The following is a 25,639-nucleotide window of genomic DNA, read 5'->3' on the forward strand; positions in this document are numbered from 1 at the left end:
ATTCAGGACTTTCAAATTTTCATTCTTATTCATTGATGTCTTGTAGAAAATTTTATACGGTTTATTTCTGACAAAACGCATCCAACATATTTTTAACTAGTTTATTGATTCTTCATCAGAATTCTTCACCCTTTTCAAAATTGCGTCTTCTAATAATTTTGTTCATACAAAATCTTTTTGTCTCATTTTATTTACAATAAAGTATTATCATATTTACTTGGAATATAAGCAACCTCAAATGCTTTATTGATACATAACATGAAGTTGTACAATAACCACGTGCAACCGGAAAATAATAAATGACGAATGGAGATAAGCCACTTTCAAAATAAACTTTTCATCATTCTGTTGATCGGCAAATTTTCTTGTTATAATATCTTCATGGTTTTAAATATATTTGTAACAAATTGCTTCAAAATGAAAAGATCATGTAAAAATGTAACTATTACAGTAGCTAACTCGATTTTTTTGGAAAATGGAGGTAGGCCACTTTCAAAATAGGCGGCCCATATATATATATATTTTTTTTTTTTAAATTATTTTAACTTTTAAACATTCACATCGCACACATATCATAATAAGGATTTTATAAAATTCTGAATAAAATACTAAAAATATCGTGTGCGTATTAAATTTTACAAAAATAATAAAATTTAAAAATTAACGAAAAAGATGTTTTTTAATATAACACAGTTATAGTATATTTTAATAAAGCAGAACATTTTTTTCAGTAATCTATTGTAGTTTGCTAATAAACTGTTGTTTACGGGAAAAGAAATATGACAGTTTACTTGCATATACGAAAATGAATTAAAAAGTTTTCGAGTTCCTAAAAAATAATTTATTATTTCTTTTTTTAAATAAAAGTGAGTTTGACCTCAATAAAATTTTTTTCATGTTAGGCTCAACATTTTTTAACCTAAACACCTATATTTAGGAACTAAAAGATGAAATATTATTAATCATGTAAAGTTTTTAAAATTTACATATTTGGCCAGTTTTCGAATGTAAATATCCCACTGTGCGATGGGACAGAGAACCAAATTTCAAAATCCTCAGACATTAAGATTCGACAATGTTCGGAATAAGAAACGATGGATGCAGAAAAAGAAAAATAATTTTTCTCTGTCCGATCGCATTAAAAGCCAGGCACATTGCTCTAATTACGGTAATGGTATATGGTGTTGTATGGTGGTTTAGCAGTGGCGGCTATGGGAACCTCGACAATGCATGCTACGTCACCCACGAAGCCCGGTGAGTCTCACACGATCTCAATTTTTATTTCGTTAATCGCTGATATCTTTCTAATAATATCGATCCTTCATGGATTGATTGATCATTATATCTTTCTTCTTTTCTATCGGATAACTTCTTATATTTTAAATAATAATAAAAAGAAAAAAAAACGAAAAAACTATCTATTGTTCGTTGTTTTGTTCGAAATTAAAATCGTAGAAATATGGAAATTATACGTAACGTCATTTCAAGAATATTATCAACATTTTTCATACATTATTCATATTAATAAAATAAAAAAAATAAAAAATAAATTAACGGGCGATACAACAAACATTTCATCGTTGTTCGACGTAACATTGGCCCATCTAGTGCATGTCGTAAATCCCCTGAAGGAATCCATTTTATGTAAATAATAAATAATATTATTTGTTAAAAAGAAAAAAATTCCTAAGAAATAAGACGAAAGAAATGAACGTTGCATCGCTCGATTCGTATAAACGCGAATCAGTCTCATTCGGCTTCTCTCTATTTTCTTTCTTCTCTTTCTCTCTCTTTTTCTCTCTCTGTCTCTCTCCACATCTCTTCCTCTCGTGGTTCCAAACCGAACGTCATCGTATCGGACAACAAAACTGTTCTTCACGGGATGAAAAAAAAAACAAATACAATGACTAAATTCGATTTTGACAACCAATGACGAAGCAGGCGGCAGCCCAACGGATATCGCACCTTCTACTACCAGCACAGTTATGTCGAGTGGTTCGGTCCCAATTGCCACTTCCACACCTGTAAATCTAGCAGCTGGTCCAGTAAGTCCACCACCATTGAGCTTAGGCATCACTCAAACTGTTCCCCATCAAGAACAGAACGCTTTGGGTGGTGGAGTGATTGGGAAATCATCAACAACAGCAACCAGTTACCCGGCCGTATTGAAGGGAAGAAGTAGTGCGAGTCCTCCTAATCCTAATCTGGTACCTTCTGGAAAGGTTCCACCACCTGTTCCACCTAGAGGCTCAGGTGCAAGGTCTGCCAGATCACCTGGACCTACCACAACCTCCTCGTCTTCGATAACTTCCAGTCGAGGTGACGAAGCAGCCCTAATCACGAGCAGACAATACCGCTTGCATGACAGTTCGACTATCCTGCATCACCGTCCCTTACCCTATAATACTTCTACTACTATTACTACTACTTTCGACACCCTCACAACCATTTTCGACACTACCACCATCACCACTACTACCACCACCACCACCATCGGCACCAAAGAATATCCAATAATGTCGGCCGAGATCTACGACGCCTTGCATGCTCATGCATCCACTCCAGCCTTTTTACCACATTGCCATGAGAACCTACCCCTCATCAATGATGCCATCCGAAACAGGGGTGTCATCCTCGAGGAATCACCCGAGCAACAAGACGACGAAGAAGAGGAATTCGTTAGTGTTGAAAAGATCGACAATCGTTACTTCATCAAAACAAGTCCTTATCCTTTCAGACCTGAAAGAAGGAAATGCAAATCTACGACAGACGTAACAATGAAGTCAGCCAAATCATATCCTATCGAAGACATTTCTAAACCAATTAAGAAAATCGATCATATGGCTAAATTCACTTATTTCATAAACCCAGCTTCAAGAGATGACCTCATGAATTATAAAATGTCACGAAAAGATAAAAAACATTCGGAAACTTATCACGAACGTATGAAACGTAAACAGATGGAAATCGATGCTTCCATCAATACGATTACTGCGATTACTCGACAAAATCGATCGGATATTCCATTCGATCAAAAATCTCGATCTTGGAAAATGTTTGATTCAAATGAGAGACTTCCAAACGTGTCAACCAATATTATCTCTAGAACGAGCGATCAGAATCAATCAAAAATTCTCGAAATTAAGAAAGAAAATCGTATGTTAAAAAAAATCAAAGAAAAATCATCAATCAAAAGAAAGAAAAGATTGGTACCAATACCAAATATGAAGAAACAATTCACTCGAGATTTTGATGAGACTGGACAAAAAAGGATCATAAAAGAAATCGAGAAAGTGTCCTTGGAAAAGGATCCATGTTCTAGCACTTACGTTGATGGTACAGCATCCTGCGATAACGTCAACATCGATATTAAAAATGTTGAAACTTCTTATCAACGTTCGATATACTACTATGATCAGGTCGATCAAAGATTAGGAAACGTTAGAAAAGATCATCGGGAAAGAATTTTTAGTCCAATGGCTTCCACCAGTTCGAAGGAACCACAATCCGGCAAATTTTTGACCAAATTTACTCGAAAAGAATCGAAAATGATGAAAATGAAAAGTGGATTGGATAAAAAGACTGCTATTCGAGATGAAAATTTTCCTTCGACGGAAGGGCACGTCGAGGGAAAGTATTTAAAAGATAAATCCGACAAATTGAAACCGAATTACTCGTTCTTGCACAGTTACAAAAATACTCAATCATCATTAAACAAATAGATTCTAGTTTACGATTCTAACAATTACATCGATGAGAAATAATCGATACACGTATATAAACATACATACTTATTTATTTCTGCATGCTAGTGGAACACAAAACTGGGATTAATACATATACAATTACCACATATACGCAAAAACACATTTACAAAGAAATTATTTTCTTAATTTTATCTTACATCCATCTCTGCATCTCATCTATTTATTTTTCTATATTTTTTTTTTTTTTAACATATTTTTTTTTTATTTTGAAATTTTTCTTTGACGTATTTATTGAATATAAAAGTTGTTCCTTTTGATTTTATTCATTCTTTTGGATTAAAAGTTCTGTGTGTTAGGGGAATTGTTAAAAAAATATGATAAATTCAACAGAATAAGTTGAACGAGTTTATTTAAAATCAATTTTAATCCTCTCACATTTATTTAGTATCTTTATCTTCGTTACATCAATCCCAAACGTCGATATTGGAATATCGACTGAGGCGTATTAAACAAATAAAACATAATTAAAATATCAAATAAAAAGATAAGGAAACGATATCGATTATGTGGATGTTTTCGTTGTGTTCGAGTATCTTCGAAAGACATTATTGCATGCATAGGACCTTTTATATTTAACTGTTTAGCTTTTTATCTCTCTCTATCTCTCTCTGTCTCTCTTTCTCTTATATATATATATGTATACATATTGTATAATATAATATATATCATTTATTATATATAATTATTTATATATATATATATATATATATATATATATTATATATATAGGGGCTTCTCAAATTTTTCCACTTAACGATTCCCTTTACCCCCATTTCATTCATAGAAATTCTATACGTGTCATGTTCTCACATTTTTAAATTAATTTTCAGGTATTTGTGAAATTTTTTAATTTTACCCAAATGCTTACGACACCGTACGGGGTCGTTAGTATTAAATTGAAAAGCACTGATTTATATATAATTTATATATTATAATATATATGAAGATATTAGTAATTTGTGTGTGTGTATATACATATATATGTATATATATGGCCATGAGAATTAGCTTATGCTTGGCGTTGTTTGCTTCGAGATTTTGCTTGGTTTTATTGCTATTTGCACTTTTTTAATGCATATTTTGTATTACGGAGATGAAAAAAGGGGCGTTCACGCGATTAGAATGTTTAACTTTCTTTTGATCGCAGTATCATCCCTCTTATCTCCAATATTTATTCCTTGTACAATATATATATTTTATTATGATCCATTCCTGCTTGCGTAGTTTAAAAAAAGAAAACATTTTTCGAACACGTACATTTTGTTTGTTCTATTTAACAATTTTTAACAAAAGCTTGTTTAATAAATTCATTATAATATTTCTCCTCAACTCCCATACCTCAGAAAGAAAAAAAAATTGAAGAAAAATATTTCAATTATTTACAAAAAAAAATACAATCAGAATTGAATGATAATATTCCCCTCCCCCCCCCCACGATTTTTACGATCGCTTTTCTGTTAGATTTAATTTTACTCTTTTCATCTCCTTATAAAAGCATCTTAAAAAAGTTTTGTTGAAAAAAAAATCTCAACACGTACACGAATAAAAACGCTCCCTTTTAGATTGACAGCTATAGTAATAATAAATATAATAATAATAATAGAAAAAAGCAAAGACAAAATAATCGGTAAATTGCAGAATGTCAAGTGTTCATTAGTAGCTAATGTAGTTGCGCTTTTTGTAGGTGGCACCCTCCCCTCTACCTGTTCCACCCCGCCCCCACCTTTTGACGATGTAGTCCGGTCTAACGACCAGACACTGGCTTCCGGTGGTCATCTACAGCAGGCTGTTACTACAAGTATACTCACCAGCAGCTTGAGCAGTGCCCATTCCAAACACAACAAGGTCGTTCATCATGTCACTCTTACCAAATCAAATCATGATGCAGTCAGGTAAAAAAACATCAAAATTATTTTTCGAACTTACTGATAAATTTTTTTTTATATTCTCCATTTTTCTCCGCATAGAAATACAATTTTGAACGATCTTTACATTTGTTATTTAAAAAATAATATTTACAGAAGTTAATTGATTATTTATATTTAAATAAAAGTTATAGAAATTATTTAATACGTTGATTGCTGCGCACATTTCCGGTGATTTACCTGTGACGCCTATATGAATTTTTTATTATGGACGTCACCGGTGACCCTCGAGGCGTTGTAGACCATTTTTGTAATTATCAGTTGTTTTAAACTACCCAAAAATGATAGTAAATTAAAATTTATGGAAATCTGTTATTGATTTGTCTAATTAAACGGCTACTTATAATTCACCACTGTGAAGAACTATAAAATGTTATAGGAAATAGACAATAAAACTTTTACTGATTACTTGTGCTGTAAATTAAATGGTGTTATACAAACAAGTAATTCGAAAAACTATTTTAATTTCCGATTTTAGAATGATGTTAACAATGTATTTAGTGAAATAGTCTGATGATGAAGATTGTATTTTATCAAGCAATTATGTACAGAAAAAAAGTCGTTATATGTCATGCACAATTTTCTTGTAATTATAAAATTATTTTTGCATGTTGTATATGTCATTATTTTCTTTAAACCCATCTAAAAACAATAGTAGTATTTAAAAATTTATCAATATCGATATTTACTCTAATTGAGTCGTTTACCTTGAAAGTGACCTAAGCCCATTTATTTTCGAATTAACATATTCAAGGGTTTGCGTTGGATTAAATTTAAAAATTACTGATAACAAATAGGGCATAGTAGTACAATAGAATAATGTTTTTCGGTTTCTAAAGGTGTCGAATTTATCATCCCAATTAGCATAATTAACATTATATAAGAAATATTATGTTTTAGATGGCTATGATTAGACTTAGGACACTTTCAAAATGAACTTATTCATCACTTCATTAACCAGCAAATTTTCGTATTACCAAATCTTAATGAATTATATTAGGTCGTCCCAAAAATTTCTTGCTTTTTCTTGGTGATAAGTTGCATAACATTATTTATTTTATGTTATTTTACTAAATAATATCGATTCTACTCTATATTACCTTTTTATATATTGTATATTACTCAACATAAAAAATATTCTACGCGTAAAATTACTAAAAAAAAAAAAAGAAAAGAAAAGAAACTTTGGGGACGACATAATATTAATAACAAGTATCTTTAGAATGAAAAGATCATGTAAAAATGTAACTATTACGATAGCTAACTCGGTTTTTTTTGGAAAATGGACTTAAGTCACTTTCAAAATAAACGGTTCAATTATGTATTTTTATTATCGTTCGTGTTAAGGTCATCGGTGATGTACACGACAATCAACGTGTTTATTATCAAGGCACCGAATTAATTTCTATACATAATAATATAAACAAATTATTATCATAATCAATAACCAACGTAAGATTATATATAATAAAAACATAAACATTATTATCTTCAGTATATCGGACGTACACTTGGAGAGTAGTGGAAGTGGAAGTGGTAGCGGTGGTAGGGAAACTAAATCATCGCTAAGCGTTGAAAGTGGTGGTAGCAGTCGTGGTGGAGGCGGCTTAACGTGGACACCACCTGCTGGTAGTGCTGAAGGATCAACACCTACTTGGACGGAAGGGACACCATCTTTTACTGAAAGTTCAAGCAGTGGTGATATAGGTAAGTTCATCTACGCCCTCAACATCTACTACAAATCTTGAAGATGGTTTCAATGATTACGTCTTCTTCCTCTTCTTCTTCTTCTTCTTCTTCTTCTTCTTCTTCGTCTTTTCCGTCTTCTCCTTCTCCTTAATCCTCTTAATCATCATCATCATCATCTTTTTCTTATTCTCTATTTATCATCTTCTTTTATCAGATTCTAACACATGACCACTTTAAAAAAAGAAGACAATAATAATTTATTTATTTATTTATTTATTGATATAATTAATTCATTAATTAACGATAGGATTAACAATGAGTTTATGGGTCTGAAAATTGATTATGTTTCCATCATCAATGTCTCGTTCGCTGTATTAAATAAACGTATTTAAATCAGACCCTATTTGGAAAATGATAACATTCTTGTTTTTAACCTTTTAGTTATGGTGAATATGGTTGTGAAAAAAGTGTGTCGCTTATACGGATTGTTTGACAGTAAAGTGCATATAATCAAAATTATCAAGGATGCTACGTTAAAGTTTTAAATAATGTTAGTTTATGTTATTGGGTTGGTCAATAAGTTGTATCGGAATTCTAAATATTTTATATCGAAATAAATATAAATTTAATAATAATGAGACGATTAGAGTGTAATAGCAATATTATGTCACATAAGTAATTTGAAAAGTTTTTAATTTAAAAAAAACTTACTAATAGTGTTTATTTATATATAAAATTATTTTCAAGAAATGCATTAATATTTAATAATTAAATCAAATAACCAAAATTCCGACATTAATTATTGTCCAATTAGAAAATATAAGATCGTCACTGAAAATTAAATTGAAAATAAACATAAATTTCCACCGCTATCATGCACCGTACACGGCTTTCAAAGCAAACAAGAAATATAAATAAATAATTATAGTTCTTCATTGAAAGAAATCTTCATTTAAAAGCAAACAACTATAATGACGCACAACAATTAAAAGGTTTAATATTTTATTCTTAATTTATATATGTAAATAAAGTCATACATATATATATATGACGGCAATTTATAATTTAATTAGAATTATATAGTGGCCTGATTCAGTACGTTCAAAAAAAATAGGTGTAGCTTTCATATTTTTGTTGTTGTTTTATTTTTTTGTATTATTAACGTAACTAGTAACTATTTTAGTTTATTATATTGAAATAATTATTTTTTTGTATTATCTATACTTTTTGATACATCATAAAATCGTGACTCATTTTACATTCCGAATTCAACAAGACATCTCTAAATTGAAGTATATTATTAATTCTAATTAATATTAAATGAAACATTCATATATTAGAAAGAAAAGTAACACGCTTGGCTCGAAGAAATAATAAACAAACAATAAGCTTTTAACACTTCGAGTTAGTTTAACAATTAAATTCATACAATCATTTCATTTACTTTATAACAAAACTTCTATTTGAAAATTAATTAGTTGTCAATATTTCTTTTTCAAACATACTCGAAGTGTTATTAATTAATTAAAAAAAAAAAACAACAATAAAACAAATGCAAAAGAATAAATTTTCGAAAAAATTAATACAATTTGTCAACTATAATGACTATAGATAAAAAAAATATATATAACGTATATACGAGGGTTGGAACTTAAATAGTGGCAACTATTTATTCACAACCGGTACAAAAAAGTTACATGTTTGCACCTGTTACTGTCCTTCAAAGTAGTCACCAGCGTTGTGTAGAACCCGTTGCCAGCGATGTGGAAGGCGTAGTATACCGTTAGCAGAGCCTGTTCTGTTGATGATGCGAGTGGAGCGGTCTACTGCCATGTCTCATCCAGTGTTACAATACGGCGTAAGAAAGCCTCTGCTTCGCGCTCATAGCGCTCTAAGTGCGTCTGAGCAGCATCGTAACGCATCCATTTCTGCATTTCTGTCAATTCATGCGGAACCCATGGTGACATTCGCTTCAGAACTATTCCAGAGATTCGACAGGCAGTAGACCGCTCCATACGCACCATCAACAGAACAGGCTCTGCTAACGGTATACTACGCCTTTCACATCGCTGACAACGGGTTCTACACAACACTGGTGACTACTTTGAAGGACAGTAAACATGTGTGAAGGTACAAACATGTAACTCTTTTGTATCGGTTTTGAATAAATAGTTGCCACTATTTAAGTTCCAACCCTCGTACATAAACAAAATGAATACGACACGAATAGATATTTTATGATTAGTTTTCTAATATTTTTTTTTTCTACATAAATTCAACTGCCTAACGAAATTAGCTTTAGATACGAAAAAGTAATTGAAAGTTACATAAACACGTCGTGGATATTATAACTAACATTTTTTATTACTATTAATAATCTTTTAATGTATTGTTTTTCTAATTCGAATATCCGATTATTGTAACTTTAGATAAAAAAAAGAAAAAATTAATCGTAACATATAAAAACATCATTGATACTTCACTATAACGAGTTTTCTTTAAATTTTATTAATTGTTTTCTAAGCAAGTGATTAGAAAAAGAGCAAAAACATATTTGATACGCATCACCATTGCCTTTGATTATTTCTTTATACTTGCAGGTATCGTTAGCCAGGATAATTTCGTAACTCGTTCTAATCGTAGGAGAAAGTGTTAAGTTAATTGACGAATTTCTTTTTTTTTTTCTAAGAATGAAAGAGAAAGAGTGGGAGAATAAGAAATTGAGAGAAAGAAAAAGAGAGAGAGAAAAAAAAGAGAATAAGGGTTTAAAAAATCTTAAGAAATGAAATAAAAAAAAAGCAAGAAAAAGATCATAAAAAAGAAGAAACAAAAATACAACAAATAACTCAGTGCCTAAAATCTAATCTCGTTATCTATATGTTGTAGATTGTATTTCAAGGTTATCGTCCGTAAGTGTTGCGAGGAAACGTATTTAATTCACACACACACACACATACACACAACTCTTCGAGTGCCCTGCCTCCCCTCTAAGTGATCGAAAAATGGCACTACTGGACGTTTATATAAACTGCCATTTCGAAAGCGTTTATTCTTTCAAAATAATTATAGTAATAATTGTTATTATTATTTTTTATTCTAATAATATGAATAATAATAATAATAATAAAGAATAATAAGAAGTATGATAAAAAAAAAGAATTGAAAAAAATTCTTCAAATTTGAAAAAAAATTGATTATTTTCGATAGACGCTTTCGAGATTATGTTCGAAATAATTATTCACTTAAAAAAGAATTAGAAATAGTAATTAAAAAAAAAAGAGGGCAAAATAATTTAAAAAGAACTCAAGGTATGCTGTCATAAATTTACAATATACATCAAAAACAATTACAATATACAATACATACGTAAATGTATATATATATATACTTACTCTTAATAATACCCTTCATTTATAGCCCTGTTTAACTGATTTTGATTCTATATATAAATCATTGTTGTCATGTATATTTACATATTTGATTTATTTTTTTCATTTTATGCGACTATCAAATAAAATGATTGTGACAATAAAGCTAAATACATTACTAAAGAAACAACAAGAAAAACATTTTCAAATTAATCAAACTATCAAAACAAAACAAAAATACAATTAACCCTTTCACTACTACGGGTGACTATAGTCACCCGCCACAAAACGACACCCGCACACGACGGGTGACTATAGTCACCCGCTCCAAAAATGGAACCAAATGTTAAGATAAATGGTATCGCTTCGTGTATTATTAATTGTATTGTTGAATTAAAAATATATCCATGGAAAAATTATGAACACAAATCATTTTGTTTCTAAAAGTAATGTCACAAAGTCGTTTTTGAGACAAAAGGCTCCGAATGCTAAAGACTGCGCGCACTTAATGTTCTTACTTTCGGTACGTCGCTCCGTTCTAGACGAGGTACTCCGCGGCGAGGCCCACCGTAGCGAAAGGGTTAAATACAAAAAAGAAGGAGAGAAAAAGTTCAATTAATCATTTACACGAATAAAACTTTCTCTAATAAAAAAAAAATAAGTGGGCCAAAAGTTTCAAAGTGATTTTAAAAAATAAGTACTCTCTTTTATAATCATACAAGTTTACGATTAGGTTTGTACAATATGACAACAAAGTTAACTTATAAAAAGATCTCGAAAAAGAATAATTAGAATTGAAAATCACGTAAAAAATGTTTGCTCCAATTTTGATATTTTTTAATCTTTCTTCTCTTCTTCTTTCATCTTCTTCTTCTTCTTCTTTTTCTCTCCTTGTTGATCTTGATCCGTTATCTGTCTCTTCTCTTCTCTTCTCTTCTCTTCTCTATATTCTTTCTTTATTAAATTCTGTTTTTATTTAAATGCTTTCGTCAACTCTCTTTATATAATTGTCATATAATATAATTGACCTAATCGAGCATCGACCGTCGCTTAGGATCAACCACGAGTTTAGAGATAAGTTTTAAACCACGATATTCACTTAATTTTTTAAATCTACGCCTAATCAAGCCTGAAGCACAACCACTTTTTTAGTCTCTTATATCACACACGCTTTATTTCACTCAAATTAGAGCCGAGACACACACACACACACATAGAAAAACAATTAAACAATTGTGAAATACATATACTCACTAAACGTTTACACCAATGCTAGGAACGCACTTTTTTTTGTCTTCGTTTCAATGCATTTTTAGGATTCGATCCTACTATCAAGAATTTTATTTATCATTATTTATTTATATATTATTATCTTTGTTACTCGCCCTTTTTACGGGTTGCAAAGGTCCCGTTCCCTTTACAAACATTTGTTACATCTTCTCATTTCTTATTATTTAATTAATACATAACTTATAACTAACTGAACATATGTACATATTTATTTATTATTGTTTTAATTAGAAAAAAAAATCAGTTAAATTGGACCGAGAATATTCGTGATCAAAGTTATTTTTTTGTAAGTGCAATTACATGTATAATTGGATAAATAATTTGATTTTATGTTTATAAATAATGAATTTACTTATAAAAATAAATTATTTATTTTATAAAATTCTGGATAGTACGAATCTTATGATCAGCTTTAATTAATAAATAGAACAGCTAGATAATAGACTCGTCTATTTTTGCCAACACGATCGCTAAATAGTTCTCCGCATAAGAGGCTAACTTGTTCAGGTCTATTGGACCTAAATCATATTTTTGCACCTATTACGATTAAGAATAATTTTAGGATGTCCGACAACGCCGATCAGAGGAAGTCATCGATCAGAAGATGGCGGAAGAATCGCAGCCACCGTTGAAGAAGCACTTGCAAGTCTCACTACTGAAATGGTAAGTTTAACCTCGTTGAAATGATCGATCGGATCAAATATCTTTTTTGACCTCGATCATTCGATCGTTTCTTCTTATTATTATTCTTTTTCTATCAGTAAATAAATTTTAAAAAATTTTATTAATATATTTTCTTTTATATTTAATTTAATTGAAAGAATACGTAGCAGCAGCCATCTTGTTTTATTTATTTCCGTATTTCTGGATAAATTGTGAGTATAATTTTTGTTTTCAAAATTATTTATCATTGATTTCTATTTTTGTTTATGAATATTTTAAATGTTTTTTAGTTAAATTTTGTTTATTAAATTAATGAAAATTTAATTAAATTTATTTAACACCTGAGTAAAGAAGAACCGATCGAAAAAATCAAACAAACAAAAAAACAATATACCCTATCCAGAACCATTAGTTTTCCATCATCCAATCGTCAGCTCGAGTGGCCGAGGGTTTTTTCATAGCTAGCTAAACAAATTTCCTATACATTAAAGCACCGTAACAACGTGTATGTGTATACTTTCTTTGTGTGTGTGTTTCCTCGAAATAATTGATGTTGTTAACTTTTTCATACTTTTTTTGTATGTTTTTTATATTAACATTGTCGTTTCGAGGAAGCAAGTGATTTTCATTAATCATTGTGTGATTATCCCATATTGAAAATAATTATATCCTTGATTATCCTTTGATGTATCCCTTCCTGGCTAACAAAATCAATCGAACAACACGAGGACCGTTCCAAAGTATCGATAATCATTTTTTTCTGTTTTATTTTTTATTAATAATTTTGTTAACAATACGTTTTTTATATATTTAAACAAAATGTATAATTTTTGCTTAAAATTAGAGAAAAGAGAAAAAGAATAAAAAATTTATTAAACGTTGCGATACATCGAATGTAAATCCTTACGAAACGCACAGATACTTTGACACACATATCACATAACACATATGCACACAAAGTCTCGTGTTCGCTTCGATTTGAAGCGCCTTTAAAAAATATATATATATATATATATTCTTTTTTTTTTTTTTTTTTTTTTTTTTTTAATATATATATTATCATATTATACTTATAAGGAGTGAAAGAAAAATCGAAACTTGAATTTTGATCAATTCTGTGATCCTAATTTTATTTTTATTTTTATTTTGTACTATATATTTTATTAAACAATATTAAATGTTTCATACACATTTGTTTTATAAATGGAAAAAAAAAATTAATAATGTTCAATGTCTAATTTTAATTATAAATTTATTATGTCTATAAAGGGGGTATTCTGGTCTAGAAATTTCAAAAAATCGATTTTTTTTCATATTTTCAAAGCTTGACGTTTTAGGAATATGTCCTCAAGAGAATTATTTAAAATTCAATTTATTTTCGGAGATATAGCTATTTTAGTGACGCTGCATCCTATATCCTACCCTTATTACGCGAAACTTTAAACGCGTTTTTCTCGAAACTGTTTTTTTTTTTTCACAATTGTCAAGATATCTCAAATTCTACTTAACCGATTTGCTTGAAATTTTTTTTGAGAGCCTTTTCTATGCATTACTCTATCGGGCAAACTAAAATCTTACAAAATTTTCAATTTTTACTATTTTTAAAAAATTCGGAGAAATAAAAAAAATGGTAAAAATAATGTATCTTTCTTTCAAACAGCTGTAATTTCGTGAAAAAAAAACTTTTTTCAATTCTTTTAGTTCGAACGATAGCGGCATTATTCTAAATTAATAATCCGTTTTAATTTTTTATTTCATATTACCAAGAGAGCTGCAATCTTGACATTTATCGCACGCTATTTTTTTGGGACCCCCTACCTCATCAGCCAATATCTTTTGCAATTTTGAATTTTTTCACTATTTTTTTTTTCCATGCATTCTCGAAATATTAATGAATATCTTGTAACATTATAGATAGTGAAAATATTATTCGTCTTTTTGTTATTACACTTGAAAAAGTATCTAAAATTCATGCCTCTAGACCAGAATACCCCCTAAATAATCTTTATAGCAAATAATAAATATTATTATTATTATCTTATGTCAAATTATAACAGTAATAATAATAATAATTAAAAATTAGATAAATTTGTAGGATATTCGAATTTAATTTGAATCAGGAAGGGATTGAAATGAAATTGTAAAAGAAAAAAATGACTTTGGAACGATCCAAGTTGCGAGGAGGAAGAAAAAAAACGAAATCATACAATCTTTTTTTTCTCTTCTTTTCTTTTTTTGTCTCTTTGAGAGTGTTTGCTCTTTCACTTTTTCTTTCTCGATGAATCAGGAAATTCTACAACACGAGTGAACGTATTTTACACGCTGTGTAAAATTTAACAACTCGTCTTCATCGTCGACGTTGTCTTCTTCGTCTTCATCTTCGTTCTCTTCTTATTCTTTCTCTTCTTCTTCTTTTTCTTCTTCTTCTTTTCTTCTGAAAGCTTCCGTCTGTTTATGTCTTTCTTTTATAAAAAATAAAATAAGATTATTGCGTTTACGTTTGTACGTATTTTATATATGACAACGAGTTACAACAAATCATCGACGAACGATAATTTAACATAACTTGGTTAAAAGAATTTAAAAAAACAAAAGAAAAAGAAAAAAAATCATTCACATCAGTGATAGAAAGAAAGAGAGGAAGAGAGAGAAAAACCAGAAAAAGAAAAAAAAATTTTATTATATTTATTTTAATAAATTTTTGTATTAATTACTATGATTAAAATTTTAATTTTAAACATTGAAAAGAAAACATCGATTTTATATCCCTAATTTTATTTATGTATATATATATATTTCTTTTGTAATGATAATTTTTATGTAAATAATTATTTTATTGGTCATCATTAATTTTTTATATTATTTTCATTGTTTTAAATTGAAAATCTTAACTATGGAAAACCGAATACAATAGTAATTTTATTCTTAGTTTTATATATAATTTTTAGTATGAATAATTTATCTCCATCTCTCAGACTTTCTTTCTTAAACATTCAACTTGATTTTTTCTTTTTTTTTTTTTTTTTTTTTAATTTGAAAAAGTACTTAATATTTTCTCTTATATAAAATGAGAAGTATCAATTAACGTTTTGAGTCTCATAAAATATTTTTTATTAACTACTATTTTATAGAAATTTTTGTACACTTCTAATTTATATTAAATTTTATTTTTTATATGCTTGAAATAAGAATAAATTCAATTGACGATCGAATTGTTAATTAATTTCAAAGAACAAGAAGGGCGAATAATCTAAATGACATAAGCGAACAAAATAAATTTATTCCTTAAAATGTATGTCACTTATAATAAATAATTAACACATACACATACATAGGACATACTCGATAAGAAAAAATGAAAAATTGTCGGCCTATAATTATCGATAAACAAAAAAATCGTGTTAATTTTTCAAAGAAACAAAAAAAGAAGAAGAAAAGATAAAAACATAAACGAGAAAAAAAGATTGAATAAAAATTGAAAGCTAACAAAAAAAAATGGAAAAATTAAAAACTATCTGTAAATAGAACACGCACTCGCACGTGTTTGTTCAATTATCATCGTAATGGCGTGTGAATCAATATTAAAAATAAAAAAAAAAAGAAAAGGCATAAAAATAGAAAAAAAAGAAGAAGAAAAAGAAAAAGACAAGTGAAACACGAACCTTTTTTTTAATTCTCCAATTTCTTTTATTACGAGTATATCTAGTTCAGGACTTCTCAAACTTTACCACTCGACAACTCCCTTTTACTCGATCAAATATTTTCTCAATCCTTGATATAAATTTTACGTCATTTTTTTCTTCTCTTCTATAAATTCACAGACGTACGATACTCGTAACGTGGCCAAACTAATTTGAAATTAATTTTCAGTCGTCTAGAAAATTTTTTACTATTGCTACCTCTGTACAGGATCGTTCGTCAGGGTTGCATTGAAAAGTCCTGACCTGGTTAAATGTATTTCACTTTACGTATATATGTGTATATATATAAATGTGTGTTATGTCTGTACCTTTCTCTGTATATGTAATTATAATTACCTGTTCGTAAGTGCACATTCACACACATTCACTCACTCACACACTCACCTAATCAACGATAAGAAATCGATGACAATTAAAATACGATCTGTACAATACTGATAATACTTTTAATTAGCAGTATAGAGAAGTGAGAGATTGTGTGTGAAAATAATGATAATAATTATAATAATATTAATAATAATGAAGAAGTACGGACAGGGGGGAGAGGTTAAAATCAATTCTAGTGCCGTATTTAAAATATCTGGTAATTATAGCAGTGAATTAAGTCAAAAAAAATGAACGAATAACTTTATTCAAAATACAATGTATAATTGTTTTTATTGAAATCATTGTCATAATTATATATATACCAGCACAATTATCTGTGTAAAATTTCGTAGTGCGAAGCAAAGAAGAAAAATGGAAAAGTGTAATCGTCGCGTTACTATTGTTACATCATTTAATTATTACTATATTATGATTATTATTATTAAAAACGTCATTACAAATCATAGGGTTATCGTCTTCGACGATGGTTTCGCGTTGAAAAAAAAAATAAATTAATTAAAGTTGAATATTAAAAAAAAAATTGAAAAAAAGGCCAAAATGTTGTTCAACTTATACGTATTAAATATTGTATATTTATATATACATACATATATTATAAATAAACACATCTACGGGGTGGGTAAAATGTTTTTCGATGGTCCCAAAGTTCTTAGATTTTCAAAATTAATAACTATATTCAAGCTAACTTTTTGTCTAGATTACAAAATTCTAAGAAGAGTGCTTGCAAAACTGCGAACCTAATTGCAAGCTTAAAAAAAATTAATCAATTTGTATTTATTTTTAAGTAAATTAATTTTAACATTACTTGGACTTACGAATTCCAATTACAATTAATTTTTAATATCATCTAAGAATCGTTGGGCCTGTCCAAAGGGTCTTTTGGGACCCACCCTGTATTGTATAATAATAATAATAATAATACAAATCTCAGTGTCGAACGCGCTTTGTCGAAAAAATTCGTAGTTATTGATGGTGTTTAGAGAAACAAGCAAAAAATTCTAGTCGCAGTCGTACTTATCTACTCTTAAAGATATGAAGCTTTTTAAACAACAAAAAATATTATTATTAATAATAATAAGTCTTGCTAATATTTTTTCTTTTATTTTTTTATATATAAATAATTATTATACACTTGTCTATCGTTGTAGAACGTGAACAATTTTTTGAAAAAAAATAAAACGAAAACGTGTGAGCGAAACAACCGATCTTCGAGTACATAATAATTATTAGTCGCTTTTCGAAGAGTTGAAAAAAATATTCTATAAAGAAGGATATATTATAAGGGAGGATTTATTATATATATATAAATACATAAAAGAAAAAAAAGATAAAAAGCTTTAAAAACGATTCGTAGCTTTGTTAAAAATCTCTTCGACGTGTTTTATCTCGTTAGGCTATAAATAATAAAATTAGCTTTAAAATTTAAAAAATAAAAATAAAAAATGAAATCTCTTTACTCATTATTAAAGAGAGAGAGAGAGAGAGAAAGAGAGAGAGAGAGAAAGAAAGAAGATTTTCAAAAGCCGTAATATTTTTTTATCGAACGATAGCAAACGTAATTTGTCTAGTCGTCGATTTAAAAAACAAACAAAAAATAAGAAAGAAAAACAAAGTAACAAAAACCGATGTTTGAGTTTCTATCATTTTTTACTTGTTATTTATTAATTAATTAATTAGTTAGTTAAACATTACATTTATAATTATTATTATAACAATAATTATTTTTATTTAATAATAATTGTACTCGATTAGAAAGTTGACATAATTAAAAATGATCGATAGACGATCTAAATTGATACTTTTTCTTAAATATTATAAATAAAATAACATCGAAGATATATTTAAATAAATTCGATAAAATCGATTATCACTCGCTATTCTCGAGGCATTATCTCATTCGAATCATTAATCGATATAATTCATGACAATTTTTGATGTTCTTCCCGAAAGTAATAAACAAGCATGTTTCTTCTGTCCACAAGAACCCACCAACACCCCTTGCTTGGTCTTCCCCCTTTACGCCCCTAAATTTAATTATTATTAAAGTTAACATTAGAAAGAAAAATATATGTCGACATTTAAATGTAACATTTTTAAGTTGATTATTATGATAGTGATCTAATTATGAATCCTGCATGATATATTTAAATTCAATACATTCTTTGAGTTGTTAATGATTTAAATATTATTTTGTCTATAATAAAACACAATTAGATACAGGATAAAGGAGACTTAAGTTTATATTTTTATGCATAATAATTATTGTCATTTATAATAATTATTAAAAAATTATTTATTTGTAAAATAAAACAAACGGAGTGATATAAATATATTAATAATTTGAAACAATTATTTTTTAAATTTTATTTCATAAAAAAATGTTTTTATCAATGTCATATAATGATTTAGATCACTTTTATAATAATCGGCTCATTTAATGGGATTATCTCTTATCTAATTTTATTCGTATCTCTTTGTTCTCATACGTATGTGTATGCGTGATGTGTGCCTTCTTTTTATAATACGTTAAAATGACGTCAAAGGTTAAAAATCTCGAGAGCCTTAACCTTCTGTGTTTCATTATTGATATTTGCTTTAATTACTCACACCTGTTCCATCTTTATCTTTCTTCATTTTTTTATCTGCAGATTTAACTTTTGTTTCGTTTACCAATTTTGTTTCAATTTCCTTTTCTTTTTTTCTTTTTTTTCATGTAAACATGTCTCACATTTTGTGATCCTTAAACTTTATTAACAAACGATCGTTTTTAAATTAAAATTACTCTTAAATTTCGTATTTTCATTATTATCGATAAGAAGTGAGAAAAAAATTGAAAAAAATGAAAAAAAGTAAATAAAAAGTAAAAATTTATCACAGAAGGTTAAGTGTTGAAATGTTTGATTTTTTGTGTACTCTCGACAACTTCAGAGACGTACGAGCCAGATGAATGTTCGTGGTATTGGTGTTAGTGGTGGTGGAGGAGATGGTCAATCCATTCAATTGGAGCAGAGATCATCCTTCTCAATGTATCGACACTTGAGGACCAGTCTGAAACGCACCAGCTCAAATCACGTCGCGATCATGAAAACCATGCAAAGGGCACTCAATGTACGGCGTCGAGAACCTTAATTACGCGATGATCATTATTTTATAATTAAGATGAGAACAAGACAATCATTTTTTTCTTAATCCGATCTAATTCAGAAAATTAAAAAAAAAAGTATAAATTTAAAATCATTACTAAAATAATGATGAATAAGAAGAAACACATTTTGAAATAATTTATTTAATTAAATAGAATGATCAAAAAAATAATTAAATGATTATTTTAAAATTGTTTATCATTACTTTTGCAATTTATATTAGATTGTTGTAAGAAAATAATGACGAATTAAAAAAGAATTAAATCAAAATTTAATTCCTCATTATTTATACAATGTAATCATAAATATATATATATGTGATTTATATTTTAAATTAATTGAATGAGATCGATTTTGATCAAGTCTTTTTTTTTATTTATTATAATAATTAATTGAAAATTTCTGGAAAGAAGAATCATGTTCGTTTGTAATACCTTCAAAGACTGTTAAAATTGTTCCCCTTTCCAAATTGGAATGTCTAAATCCGGACATATCTACTTAAATGAATCACTTGCCAAATAATTATATTTTCAACTGCGAACTCATCGCAAGAGAATCTCTTTTTTTTATGCTTCCTTTTAAACGTGTTGGCAAGCATGATTCGTGATTATTTTAATAAGTCAATAAAAAAAATAAATAAAAATTGACGAGGCAAGCGTGCTACTTCCGAATTGAGGATATTTCTAATTTCTCAACGACGCTCAAATATTTTTAATTATTTTTATATCTTCTTCTTTTTCTTCTTATTGATTTATATCTTTTCTCTAACTTTTTTATCTTCGATTTTTATTATCGCTATTATTATTATTATTATTATTATTATTATTATTATTATTATTATTATTATTATTATTATTATTATTATTATTATTATTTATATTATATTCGTATTCGTTTCTATTTTTTCGTTTATTTTTTTCTTTTTGATTTTATCTTTTTCTTTATAATTTTCTTAATTAATCATTGATAGCATTTTATTATAAAAAGTATCGTACCGTACGTATAAGATAATGGTGTGTGTGATTTTAAGTTTGCGGGAAAAATTATATATGTATAAATAGAATGTGATTTATATATTATCATGTTTACTTGTACTCTGACGAAAAACATGTATACCACATGTACATACATACATATATACATAATTACATACATAAAAATCGTTTGCTACGATATTATTATATATAATGTGGTTTTCCCATAAAGTTTTAACTAGTTACAAAAACACCATTTCTTCATTTCCATACGAGTTAACGAATTACAAATTGCATATTATTAAAATTGTATGAGAAAGAGTGAAACTTCGAAGATATTAAAAATAAGTTTAATAAAACGCTTAATTATAATTAAAAAAATAAAAAAGACATATAAAAACAAAATTATATGTGCTTTCGAAGAGATGAAGATAGGACGGAAAAAAAATGTACAGTTTATTCAATTATACAGAGTGAGTTAAAAATTTTTAGATGATTCAATTATAAAATAAATTTCTTCTTTTAAATATTCTCTTCAGAGAGTTTTTCCTTTTTTTAATAAAAATAATTATCAACCTAGGAATTTTTAACTCACACTTAAGATTTGTAAATTTCGTTTTGAAATTGGAATCAAAGTTTGGTTTCTTCGTCTCTACAATGCTTTTTCATTGTGTGCGATGTACTATTTACCAAAAAAAATTATTTATTAATTTTGTAATTTAAAAAATTCGCTCTCTAAACGGATCTATGTATCTTATTGCGTTTAGTATTGAAAAACAAAAACAAAAAAGAGAAAAAAATGCACATGCAATACGACTATAAAATAATCTGATTGAGATACTCGAAACAATATGAATGTGAATATTATTATACATTATTATTAATATTATTAATCATTATCGTCATCGTCATTTATCATTATCATTATCATCATTTAAATAAAGCAATGATTATTCTTAAGATTTGAAACACCAATCATTGTCTGTCTCGCTCATCATTTTCATATAAATTTTTGATAACACGTTTTAAAACGAAATATTTATTATATTATTGAGTCAGGATTTTATTAATATTCGTGATTAATATTTTAATTAAATTATCTAGATTTTAGAAAATATTGGTCAAAAATATTTTTTAAATGCTGAACACATGAACTGAAGAAGTATGTTTGAAAGTGAACTCACTAACAATGTTGATCTTCCTCTCACCTTTTTCTCTACTCCTGTCTTCTCCTTTCTTTTCCATCATTTTCTTTTATTTATTTATTTAATTTTTTTTTCTTGTTTTGTTTTGCTTTATACGTATCTCAAACACTTTTTTTTTTTTTACAAAATATTTTTGAAGTTTGATTTCACATGACATTAAATATCACGAATTTTGTTTCTCATCACAATGTGCAATTTTTATAGGAATAATCAAATTTAATTTTTCTGACAATGCAATTTTTACTTTTTACACTTGATAAAAATCATAACATTTGATATTCATGGAATAAAAAGTCGCTATTTATTGTTACTTGAAATCGAACTTTTATTATTACCCTCGGCGCACTTTATTGTTAATTTTTTGTTTTAATTGTTTCTTCTCAAATTTCTCATTCTTCTTTCGTTTTTATTTTTACACCCTTTGCAGACCCACCTGTAGAAGAGCGAAACGAAGATAAATTTTAAATAAAAGAAAGAAAAAAAGAGAAAGAAAGACAGTGAGAAAAATTAAAAGACTATAGAAAGATAGAAAAGAAATCCAAAAAAAAATACAAAAAGACAAAACTAAAAATGAAATCCGAAGAAGTCGAAAGCTGCAATATAAAATATTGATATTAAAATAGGTCGATATTTGTTTTAGGTATCAATTAAAAAAAAGTTTTGTATATTGATCATTATAGGAGAATTTAGTAAAAGGTGTTAGGTATTCTCTTTCGTTTTTTTTTTATTTCGTATTATTTTGCATTTTAATTAAAATGTAATTTATTAGGAGAAAAATAAGAAATAATATAGGAGTAAAAAAAATAGAAAAAGAAACGAAAAAGAATTAGGGAAAAATAGATCGATCGTATTATTTATTCAAATTGATTTTTTTTTCTTTTTTTTTTTTTTTTGAACACCAAACGTGTTCTTCGTAAGAATATTAAATAATATATATACATATATAAATAATAGAGTTCAGAGACTATGACGAGAAGAAATGAGAATTGGACGGCAGAATAATCCAAAATCTAACTTTTCAAGTTTTTTTCAAGTTTTTATATATTGTGTTTTTTTTATTATTCAAATAATTTATTAGAAGTGATTAAAAAAATAAATACAAATAATTTCTTATTAAATTGTCATAGAAATTTATTTTTTAACATATAATTACATATTAAGGATAAAAAATATATTAAATATTTGAAATATTAAAAATTTATAAATTCTGTCTTCCAATATTTGTCTCTCTAAAAAACGCATTTTAACTGCATTCAATTTCGCGAAGATGGATTTTATAATAAAATGATAAAGAAAAGGTAGGCGGACCCACAAAAATTTGGGTAATTTAAAATCAAAGAAATTTATTAATCATTTTCCAAACATAAGAATCAAATTTTTTTTTTCTTTTAAAATATTGTAAAACTACGAGTTTACTTATTCCAAAAGAAATTTATTAATACGTTTAGAATTTTTGGGTCCCATTTTCTGTTATAAATCCACACACAAAAATCGCGTCAGTATTAAAATTAGGGTTGTGTTTTCGCATTTGTTCTTTATTATAATTATTATTATTATTATTATTATTGTTATCATGTTTTTCTCTTCTTTTTCTCCGCGAAAGATCGAATAAATCTTCGCTAAGATCGAGAAAATTGAGATTTAGAAAAAAAATGTACTTTAATACAAAGAAATGCTATATAAAAATTCATCGTAAATCTCGGGGAAAGCGTAACGAACGATATTAAACTTGATGATCGTTCTCAGGATCGTCATTTATTTCGTCTCAATTATGTGTGTGCGTGTAATTAAATGAAAATTAGAAAAGAAAAGAAAGAAGGAAATGAGAGATGATCTTGTTTTGAGATGATCGATATAATCATAGACCTTGACCAAACATAAAAATTCATTTTAAAAAAAAATACAGTACTAATAAAAATAATTTTTATTTGATTGGTCAAAATTGGATTATTTTGTTCGATATTAGGATCGATGAATCTCATATTTAAAATATTTATTCTACCTATTATACTATCCGCGCATAGCTAATTTCGGTGGAATAGCAAATTTCGGTTAATCTGAAAAATAATTCGATACATTTGTCGAAAAGATAAAACTATAATAAGAGAATAATAAGATAAAGCAAACAATGTGAAAATCATATCAACGATAAACGTAAGATTTAAAAAAATAAAACAAAATAGCGAGAACTCCGGATACGCTTGACTTCGAGCGTTTCTTACGTGAAGTTTGCTCGCTTTTTACTCTTACCATGTAAATAAATAAAAGAAAAAAGATTAAAAAATAAGTAAAAGATATTAATTGCATGTAAGAAAGAAAGATTTATCTATACATATACATATGTATATATGTATATATATATAATAAATATTTATTTTTAAAATTAAGCTGTTACCGTGCAAAATTTTGCCCCCTCCTCCTATAAAAAAAAAATATTGAAATCAGAATATGTTTGTAAGAATTTTTTCTTTCGCATGTTTCTTTTTTTAGTTTTTATTTATTTTTTTTCTCATTTAATTAATATATACCATTGTAAATATGTATATGTATATACTTATATACATATATACGTGTGTGTATATATACATATACCAAGCACACAACGATGTACGATAACAAAGAATAAATTATTTGTTGTGTCTTATTTATTTTAACACCGAAAACGATTCATTTTATTTTGATCATATATATAATAAATTAATTTACTCTCTCTTTCCCCTTTTTTTTCGTACGTATACATAAGAAATTCCTTATCATATTTTTCCTATCAGCGTGTAAATAAAAATCCCAAATTTTTCTTACTATTATTCACGAACGATATCACAGGTAAATTGTAAAATATAATAATTTCATTATTTATTAATATTATTATTATTATTTTTATTTTTATTATCACTATGATCATCATCTTCGTCATAATCTTGATCGTTATAATGCCAATGTTGGCTCGTTACACGAGCCCACACTCAAGGAACTTTAATAGCAAAATTAACGACGTTCGAGCTAACGAAGAAGAAGGTGACTCAACTTGCTTACGAAGGCTTGATCAAGCGTAAAATTAGGACGGAAGAGGGATTATCCAACGTTAGATTTTATGTTATTCTTAGGAAGGTAGGTAACAATAGTGAATTAATTAAAAATTAATTCATTAGTTAATTAATTAAAATCTTTCATTTTTGTCGTTTTATAAGAATTAAATTGTGGCCCAAAAGTTGCCAAAATAAATTATTGCAATTAATTATTTCATCTCCAGTACGATTAGACCCTTTTAATTTTTGTAAATTGTTAAGCTACAAGGTTTGTTAAAAAGAAAGGTAAGTTCAATTAAGAATCAAAACTGTTTCGAAAAAGTATAATTAATTACTAAAGTCATCTTTTAACTTTTAATACAATATATGCTGTCTTTTTTTACGAATTTATGTTATTGTATTAATTATATTATTGTTACTCAGTAATCATAAATAATGATAGATTAATAGATTTTTTCCTTTCTATTTGATTATAAATTGTGCAGTACTCAAAGATCA

General features: G+C 27.5%; 2 protein-coding genes across 19 annotated transcripts in view; both read left to right on the forward strand.

The window, feature by feature from the left end:
• The window catches only part of PIP5K59B (Phosphatidylinositol 4-phosphate 5-kinase 59B), a 46,989-nt gene extending 22,490 nt beyond the window's left edge, over positions 1-24,499 (forward strand). For 5 of the 18 annotated variants that reach the window (XM_015326832.2, XM_089170356.1, XM_015326841.2 and 2 more), the window contains 6 exons: positions 1,201-1,254; positions 1,939-2,319; positions 5,452-5,659; positions 7,188-7,399; positions 12,602-12,702; positions 19,719-21,867. In XM_015326832.2, the coding sequence (XP_015182318.1) occupies positions 1,201-1,254; positions 1,939-2,319; positions 5,452-5,659; positions 7,188-7,399; positions 12,602-12,702; positions 19,719-19,919 (1,157 nt within the window). In that variant the 3' untranslated portion in view covers positions 19,920-21,867. Of the gene's footprint in view, positions 1-1,200; positions 1,255-1,938; positions 2,320-5,451; positions 5,660-7,187; positions 7,400-9,981; positions 12,034-12,601; positions 12,703-12,860; positions 12,915-14,989; positions 17,970-19,718; positions 21,868-22,539 lie in introns of those variants that run through there. The other 13 variants (XM_089170354.1, XM_089170358.1, XM_089170366.1 and 10 more) reach the window with 11 other exon arrangements.
• LOC149033227 (uncharacterized) lies at positions 2,326-5,542 on the forward strand. The gene has a single exon (XM_089170381.1). The coding sequence runs from the start codon at positions 2,517-2,519 to the stop codon at positions 3,720-3,722; it is 1,206 nt and encodes a 401-aa protein (XP_089026507.1). The 5' UTR covers positions 2,326-2,516; the 3' UTR covers positions 3,723-5,542.
• Positions 24,500-25,639: the final 1,140 nt, after the last annotated feature.

Source organism: Polistes dominula, unplaced genomic scaffold (genome assembly GCF_049000335.1).
Source record: "Polistes dominula isolate Pdom_NZ unplaced genomic scaffold, Pdom_raw_medaka contig_15, whole genome shotgun sequence".
NCBI classification, from domain to species: Eukaryota; Metazoa; Arthropoda; class Insecta; order Hymenoptera; family Vespidae; genus Polistes; species Polistes dominula.